At 40.2% G+C, this 9,822-nt stretch overlaps 1 protein-coding gene across 1 annotated transcript; it reads left to right on the top strand.

Annotated features, from left to right (window-relative positions):
* The first annotated feature begins 8,522 nt into the window (after nucleotides 1–8,522).
* LOC142608883 (uncharacterized) lies at nucleotides 8,523–9,062 on the top strand. The gene has a single exon (XM_075780542.1). It carries the CDS (start codon nucleotides 8,523–8,525, stop codon nucleotides 9,060–9,062), a length of 540 nt encoding a protein of 179 aa, XP_075636657.1.
* The last annotated feature ends 760 nt before the right edge of the window (nucleotides 9,063–9,822 follow it).

Below are 9,822 nucleotides of genomic sequence, written 5' to 3'. Positions count from 1 at the left end.
GATCGATGGCCTCGAAGAAGTCTTAAATTCCCAAGAATGCTACCAAAAGTGTTGGGGGGTCAACAAGCAACAGTACTTCCACAAGTCCCTTGACTCAAAACAAAGCCAAGGTAATAAGGCTCCTCACATCACAAGAAGTTGAAGGAAAAGCTCCTATGACCAAACTCATAAATGCCCCAGTCGAGCCAAAGACTGTCATCTCCTTGAGCACTTTGAGGACAAGCAAGCACACTTCCTCTAGGAAGGGACATTCAGCATTAATTCCAGAGAACTCAACGATAGGGAGTGAATATTACTACTCTACATCAGATGCTAGGTTGAGTACAGCTTCACAGTCAGGTTCTTCCCAAGGATCCCCCCGAGAAGTCACTTCATCTATCTTCTCAAAGAATTCTTCTTGAACAATAACCATGGTGGCCAAGATGACGGAGATTGCCACCATTGATGAAAAGATTGCTAAAATGGGACATGCTATATCTAAACTTACCAAGACTGTGGAGGAGAAAGACCTTCAAATCGCCACGCTTATGAACAAGCTTGAGCTTCATAATCGAGGGGAGTCTAGCAAAGGCCATTCTCACACGCATTAGCATACATCCTAGGGTGCTCGTACATCTTCTCCAAAGAGGGCAAATGGTCCACAAGGGAGCTCTACCTCAATTTCATCTCTATCGGTTCAGCAGTTGTAGGACATGATAATAAACACCATTCGAGATCAATATGGTGGGGCACCACAAATCTCTCTTATGTATTCAAAACCATACACCAAAAGGATTGACATTTTACAAATGTCTGCGGGTTACCAACCTCCTAAGTTTTAACAATTCAATGGGAAAGGAAATCTGAAGCAACATATTGCTCATTTCATCGAGACTTGCAATAACGCTAGTACGGATAGGGACTTGCTCACGAAGCAATTCGTGTGTTCTCTTCTAGGAAACACCTTTGATTGGTACACGGATCCTGAGCCTGAGTCCATCGATAGTTGGGAGCAAATGGAACGGGAATTCTTAAACCGTTTCTACAGACGTATCGTAAGCATGCTGGAATTAACCAACACAAAGCAATGGAAAGATGAACCAGTGGTAGACTACATCAATCTTTGGTGCTCGTTGAGCCTTGACTACAAAGATTGCCTTTCTGGGTCTTCAGGAATGGCAATGTGCATCCAAGGTATGCACTGGGGGTTGCTTTACATCCTCCAAGGAATCAAACCTCACACCTTTGAAGAGCTTGCTACTCAAGCCCATGACATGGAGCTTAGCCTATCTAGCCATGGAGAAAAGGGCTTACCTGTCGACAAGCAGCGTAAAGAGAAGAAAGATACAAGGAGAGGGGAAAAGTCTTCCAGACCCATGGTTAAGGAATCTATGGCCATAGTTGTGGAGCCTGTGAAGATCTCTAGTAAAGAGAATAAGAGAACAAAGAAAAGGGTTAGTCCAATGCAAGAGCGAGAGAAGCATCGATTGACTTTGAAGGAGATGGAAGAAAAAACGTACTCATTTCCAGACGCTGATGTTCAAGGCATGCTTGAGGACTTATTAGAGAAGAATGTGATCAAGCTTCTAAAATGCAAGCGTTTGGAGGAAATGGGGTGTATCAACGACCCAAAATACTACGTATATCATCGAGTTGTAAGTCACCTTGTGGAAAAATATTTTGTTCTGAAGGACCTTATCCTAAGGCTTGCAAAGGAGGGTAAAATTCTTTTAAACCTAGATGAAACTGTTAAGGTGAATCATGCCATGTTCACTATTAGATCCCCAATTTCTGTGAAGTCACCAACTCCAATGGAAGTCCGGTCCACCTTGCCATCGACATCAATGGCATATTACAAGCACATCTAATTTGGAATGCTTAAGCCTATGTGTGTGTCATGCCTTAGCCCTCAAGATGATGATAGAGCTGACAACGAATTGGTGGGTGACGAAGAGGGTTGGACTTTTGTGACCTACAAGAGATTTCAAAAGCAACGTAACCCAAAACCCCTTATTCCTTACAAGAAAAGGGAACTCCAATCAAGCGATTCAAAAGTTGTTCCAATCAAGCGATTCACACCATACAAAAGTTGTTCCAGATACTTAGAGAGAAAATCCTACCAACACTCTGTCAAAATAGAGAGTCATCTCTAAGTCCACAAGAATTCTATTATTCATCAAGGCTTATTCCTACTTCTTCAAATCAAAGTAGGGATTCTCCTTTAATCCAATTCGAGATTAAGCCAACAGCCCTTGCATCAAATCAAGTACATTCAACTATTCATTCAACTTGGAGACATCAAATCACGATTCAAGATCAAGCTTCATAGCCCCTTTGGATTGTAAAGTTTCTTGGAGATTGAATTAGAGGAATTTATTGTGCTCTTTCATTGTAAAGATTCATACAGAGGATTGTACTCACATATACACAAATTAATCAATACAAATTGATTATTTTTTACACTATTTTGTGATTGTGTGATTTATCTTTTATGAAAATTGTGTGTACAACTACATTTTCTAATCACAAAATACTTAGGGGTGTGACGAGTATTATGCATTTGTAGATGAAATATTTTTTTTATCACACCCCTAGGTATTTTCCGATTGGAAAATGTAGTAATCAAATTATAATATATTCAAATTATTAACCTTTACAAAAAAAAGAAAAAAAAAAGAAAAAAAGAAAAAAAAAAAAAGAGGAATAGAAAAGCTTTTGAGCATGCCCGTGAACGCATGCTCAAAGGCTAGTTCTTTGTTTGTTTGTTTGTTTGTTTGTTTTTTTATACAAGAATCTCTCTTATTCTTTAGGTGACCCTGTCACATCTCTTAACATGATTTTCTAATATATCAATATATCATATCATCGTATAATAGAAGTTGGGTTTCGAAATCGTAGTTCGCCAAATGGCATTATCAAATTACAACAATATTTTAGATTTAAAAAATCTTTTAGATAGAGACAACAACTTAATTATTCTTATTAATTTCTTTAGATGAAATAACAATAAGTGTTTTAACAAAATATGCAACGTTAACATGTATCTAAGTTTTAGTTAATAGAGACAACAACTTATTTCATCTCATCAATTTCTTTAGATAAAGTAACAGTAAGTATTTTAATAAATATGCAACATGCATTTTAGATCAAATAAATAAGTGTTTGAACAAAACGTGCAACATACATCTAAGTTTCAGTTGATAGAGACAATAAGTTATTTGTTCTTATCAATTTCTTTAAATAAAGTAACAGTAAGTGTTCTAATAAGACATGCAACATGCATTTAAGTTTCAAAATTTTAAATCCTACTCCAACTAAAAATATATAATCAAAATTTCAAAATTTATATATATTCACCAATGGTCTTTCCATAGAATCTCTCTTGCACCCCCACATTTTGTTTTTTGTTTTTTTGAATTGAAACTTACGCATATGTATTTGTATTGGAATGATATACATGTTCTATAGATTAATACGAATTGATAAATTTATATGATATTCTCTCTCTCTCTCTTTGGAATAAATTTTTTTTCCTAATAAAAAACTACTCTCATTAATTATTAAATTAATTTTTTATTAATTGTTAGGATATATTTCCTCAAAAAAGGGATAAAATTAACAATAGTTTAATTTACATAAAACTTTATCATTTAAATTTCAAAAAATATAAATTCTATTCAAACTAAAAGTCTATCATATATATATATATATATATATATATATATATATATATATATATATATATATATATATATATTAACTTCCTTCCCTAGGAAAAAAAAATTATAAATTGAAATCCAGAATCTCACACAACACCCCACGCCTTTTTTCCCCTCAAGTTGCTTCTTACGTTTTATTAATTATTTTATTAATTGTTAGGATATATTTCCTCGAATTAAGAGATAAGATTTAATTATAATTTAATTTAGCTAAAATTTTATCAAACTAAAAATCCTACTCCAACCAAAAATCTATAATCAAAATTTCAAAACTTATATATATTCACCAATGGTCTTTACATAAAATCATTCTTGTGTTAAAGAAAATCTACTATAAAGAAGCAAAACAAGGGATACCCATTTAAGTTCTTGGTTTCTTTTAGGGAAGTTTTTTAATTTTTAATTTTTAAATTCTCAACTTTTGAACTATTTTGTTGGTTTAGGTTTATTTATTGTTACTTTATTTAAAGAAACTGATAAGACCAAATAATTTGCTATTTCTGTCAATTGAAATGTAGATACATATTGCATAAGTACAATATACACAAAATTAATTTTAAATGAAATTATAAAGTATTCGCTCACTATGCTAGTTAAAATAAAAGATTGATTCGGATTGAATGTAACTAGGCCTAAAAACCCTTTCGTTGAGAGCCCACAAACACAATAGTGGGCATGAATTAATTTATGGGCTTCACATTTGGTAAACAAGTACTGTAATCCAGCCCACATAGGAATAGATGGCTCATGGTTGATTTTGGGTTCAAGAAATTGGAATGGCTCCAAGAAAGGTTGGATTATCTTTTCTAGATGCACTTAACTGGAACATAACTGCGCTGGTTTGGCATGCATGACAGTTGAGTTGCTGGAAAGTCGTGGAGGGATCTTATTGCGGATATGGACAAGCTTGGGCTTTTCCCAAAATTCCTTACGCCTAACAGGTTGGAATTGTGGTCCATATTTCCTTACTTCATGGAATGGGCTCACGATCTACATTTTTTTTTTCCACTTGGGCTCATGGCTTATATTTTATTTGAATCACAAAACAAGCTCACATCCCGTGTTTCTCTTGCATCATGTAATTGGTTCACTGTCTATATTTTCTTCTTGGATCAAACGCATGACCTGTATCATTTCTCATATATCACATAATGAGATTCCCCGTAAAATTCCATATTTACACAAATTGGTCTTGGAGGAAAAATACAAGATTATAAGGTAATAAAATTATTTGGGCTAATACAATCATGAGTTTTTTACATCTATGATATATCCTGAATACACAAGTTCTAATGGGTTAAAATATGGTGTATACTAAGTCATGAAGATCACATCATTTTCTTTAATGTTCGTGTTCCTCTCATGCTTCTTGAAAAAATTGCATATTTTAAAAATTGGATTGGACCAGCCGATTAAACTAGTTCAACCTAGAATCGGACAACAATTCGGTCCGATAAAATGTCCTAAAACTAGTTAACAATAGATAAAAACTGAAGATCGAGAACAAAAGAGAATCTTTGACCGTATCGGTTTTTATAACTATGAAAATTTGCCACTAGATGTTGAGAAGATGTGAATTCCTAAAGCCCTGCTTGACAAGCAAGTTTGGTATGAGAATTGGTGCAAGTAATAGACAACGCTAGGAATAGCCTAATTAGCGAGCATTTTAGGAAAGAATCCCATAAATCATAGGATTGGCACTCAAAGTCATAGGCCTCAAGAATCACTCTCTAAGTTATAAGTGGCATGCAAATATCATAAAATTTAATTACCCTTCGAAATCCATCATACACCTTATGCACAAAACAAAACCATATCTATTACTTGTGAAAACCTTACATTTGTCAATTTTTTTGGGGGGAGGGGGGGATGAAATTACATTTGTCAACTTAAGCATAAGAGAGTCTCCTGTCGGACCAAACTGATGATTGTTTGGTGTTGTTTCCTTCCTTTTAAAGGTGCCTTTGTGGATCAGGGTCTAAGCATGCCATCATCTATATCAACAGAGCTCAACTTTATGCATAGTCCCAAACCTGATGCCTTTAGTCAAAAAAGGATGGCTAGCTAGAAGCAAAGTAATAGGGCTTAGAGCAAAAAAAATCCACTTCCTGTTAGCTAATCCTCTTCCTTTCCAAGTTGAATGGACGTAGACCCAAACGACACGGCCATCTCACCGGAGGAGGCCGACCTTCTCACCCGCAGCACAAAGAAACAGAAAGCAAGTGCACCGGACTTCTGCCCACAACGTCCATTACGTTCCTACAAGGATTCATTGACAACACCAATTAACGACTGGGATGATCACCTCCTCCACAACCTCCGCATTTCCGAGGAAGACATTGACTCTGACCAAGATGACGACTCCGACGATGCGAGCCCACAAATCCTGCTTTCTAGCGAAGATAAACAGCGCATTCGAGCTCCCTGGAGGTCAGCGCTAATCATCAAAGCTTTTGGAAAATCTCTTGGTTTTAAATATATGGACTACAAGATCCGAGCCATTTGGAAAGCACACGGGGAACTCCAAATCATTGACCTGGGCCTTGACTACTTTCTCATCAGATTTAAATCAAAGGATGACTATTGGAAGGTCCTCAACGAAGGACCGTAGTTTATCGGTCATCAGTTCCTGTCCATTTGTCAATGGTCACCTGGTTTCAAACCATTAATAGCCAACCTTTCCACTACTGCCGTTTGGGTTAGGTTGCCAGAACTACCTATAGAATTTTACAACAACTCTATCCTCCAAAGGGTGGGAAACCAACTGGGTGAGCTGCTTAAGATCGACGCGCGCACAGTCGACAACATCAGGGGTCGCTTTGCCAGGCTTTGCATCCAAATCGATCTCGACGCCCCTCTCGTTTCTAAAGTCCGCATAGGAGCTTTGTCGCAACCTGTCCAATACGAAGGCGTATCGTCGATATGCTTTGAGTGTGGCTGTCCCGGACACAAGACAAACAACTGCCCCACCGTCATCCGACCTAACATGGCCTCCACTGCATCTACTCCAGATCCCGAGGCCAACAAAGCTGCTGAGAGCAGTAAACCTTTCGGCGAATGGATGCTTGTAAAAAGTCGGAAACCAAGGCCAACCAAGCCTGGACCCTCCAACTTCTCTAGGATGAACTCAAGACCTCCAGCCGACATTAGAGATTCAACGTCACTACCCCACCAACCTCGCGTCCACCATCCTTCTCGCACGAGCATCTTACATGACCCACCCTCCTCTCCTTCCCACCCACGTGACAGAGCCTCTCCTCCCTCCCACTCACATGACAGAGCACTTATTGACCCCATTAGCACTGATAGAGACAACCCACCCTCTGACCATCACACTATCCCACCTCACAATCTTGCTCCTGTCCCATCCACTTTGAACCTCAAACTGAGAGGAAGTGCCTCCTACTTTGACAAGAAAAGCAAACGTCTTTCAATCAAATCTCAACATCACCCAGACCTTTCCTCGTCAAAATCGACGTTATCTTTCCCTTCCTATGCAAACACAACCCCTTCTACATCCTCTACCTCCTCTGACTTTACCCTTCCCATGATATCTGCCTCTGAAAAGATGGTCACTGACAAATTTTCTAAAAACCTTACTTCATCAATGTTAAAACCTCCTTCCCAGGCAGTTGAGACCTCCTTTGTCAAACAAACCTCCATCCCTCCCTCTAACTTGGCACCCTCTCCTCTTGACAACAAGCACAACCATAGACCCTATCTCACCCATCCCACCCCCTCTGACTCCACAGGAACCTGTCCTCTTCAACCTAGAGACACAGAATAACTGGGCCATCATGTCTCGTAATCGTCTGAGACCTATAGGAAATCACCTTCTCCGTTGTATACAACAATGCTCGACCCCCTTTTGGTCCCACATAGAGGGGGAAGTCGAACGAACTGTGAGATCACAAGCTCACACTCTCCCACTGGGCACCACCCTCTAGCGAGTGATTATTCCCATTTCCAACGACCTAGCCTTCGTCTCGCCAGCGATCAACTTCCCGCGCGCCAACCCACCACGTTGGATTGTCCCGCATAGGAGCAACATGCAGAGCATTTCCGAGCAGAATGCCACCGTAGCCCAAGGAAACATGCCAACCATCATCTCACTAGCGAGCAATACCCTTTATCTCACGTGCATGGAGGATCAGGAAATGAACATACTGTGCACGGTTTAAAACAGGATTGCCTGCTTTAGACTATCCCTGAACTTCCTCCAAACCATGCAACCGTCCTTCAGGATCATTCTGATTCCCCAAGACCAGTCCCTGATGACTCCACCTCCTCTGACATTGAGGTCTGGAGCTGTGCACCGGACCAATCCTTTCAACCTTACCCCAATGAAGATTCTAATATGGAACTGTAAGGGCGCGGGACGCCCTGCCTTCCGCAGAGACTTCGCGGACCTCCCCCGTTCTCATCGCCCAGAAATTGCTATCATCATGGAAACCCATATCTCAGGATTCAGAGCTGAGGAAGTCAGCTTTTCCCTTGGCTTTGACAATGTTAGTCGTTCTGACGCCGTTGGCTTTCGTGGTGGCATCTGGATCCTTTGGAATGAGCACAACACAGCCTTGGACATCCTCTCTGTCACTGACCAGGCCATCCACGCTTTTGCCCAGGATAGTGCTTCAAACCCGCTCTCCAACTGGATCCTTACCACTGTCTATGCCAATCTTGATCAAACCCCTCGGCAAAAACTCTGGGAGGATCTCTCTGAGTTTGCCACATCCCACTCCCACCCTTGGCTCCTCGCTGGTGACTTTAATGACATCCTTGCCCATCATGAGAGTCTCAGTAGCACCCCCTAGTAGGAATCGTATGTCCAGATTTAATGACTTTCTCAACAACTGCAACCTTTTGGACCTCGGTTATAACGGTCCTCGTTTTACTTGGACAAATAAAAGAGACAATGGCTTGGTCATGAAACGCTTGCATAGAGCTCTCTCAAACCCCCAATGGAACCTTCTCTTCAATGATGCCCATGTTCGCCACCTTCCTAGAAAATCCTCCGATCACCACCCCATTCTGCTTTCCACCTCCCCCACCACATTGCATTCCTTTAGCCCTAAACCTTTCCGCCTCGAAACTATGTGGTTTACTGACCCCTCCTTCTCTTCCATCATCCAGAATTCTTGGAGCACGCATTCCCGTGATGTCATCTTAGCCATGGATGATTTCACTCATCGTGTCAAAGACTGGAACTCAAACTCCTTCGGTAACATTTTCCATAGAAAAAAGCGTATCCTTGCTCGTCTCAGCGGTGTCCAAAAATCTCTTTGTTTTAATCACAACCCCTTCCTTAGAAACCTTGAGGTCGAGCTCCAAGCTGAATACCACCAAATCCTTACCCTTGAGTAGGAATACTGGGCTCTAAAATCGCATATAGAGTGGACCCTTCTTGGAGACCGAAACACCAATTTTTTCCACCTTCAAACCATTCGCCGCCGCCACCATAACAAAATTTGGTGCCTTAAAGACACAGTTGGAAACTAGACGCACTCGTCCTCTGATATAAAAACTTTGATCTCCAACCATTTCAATAAGTTATACACCACTGACATGACCAGCTCCGCGCATCCCACCTCTTTCTCTACCAACTTTCACACCCTCACTCAGGACGATCATACTGTCCTCAATTGTGATGTCACTGACCTTGACATCAAGCGTGCGATGTTCTCCTTCAAGCCTTACAAAGCTCTTGGCCCCGACGGTTTTCACCCGATTTTCTTCCAAAAATATTGGAATATAGTGGGCTCTTCTATCACCCTGTACATCAAAAATATTTTTCACTCCAAAAAGGTCCTTGATAACCTCAACTCTACCCTCCTTTTCCTAATCCCAAAAACGTCCAAGCTCGAAGCCGTTCATCAGTTCCGCCCTATAGGTTTATGCAACACTCTGTATAAAGCTGTCACAAAGCTTCTCGTCCAAAGACTTAAACCTTTCCTCCCCGACCTCATCCACCCTTTTCAATCCAGCTTCATACCTGGATGAAAAGCCAGTGACAACGTCATTCTAACGCAGGAAATTGTCCATTCCATGACAACTTCCAAAAGCAAGCGTGGTCTCATGGCGCTTAAGATTGATCTTGAGAAAGCTTTTGACAGACTTGAATGGA

Source organism: Castanea sativa, chromosome 9 (assembly GCF_040712315.1).
Source record: "Castanea sativa cultivar Marrone di Chiusa Pesio chromosome 9, ASM4071231v1".
Taxonomy (NCBI): Eukaryota; Viridiplantae; Streptophyta; class Magnoliopsida; order Fagales; family Fagaceae; genus Castanea; species Castanea sativa.
Note: the sequence above shows the minus strand (reverse complement) of the source record. Positions and strands in the feature narration are given on the sequence as shown.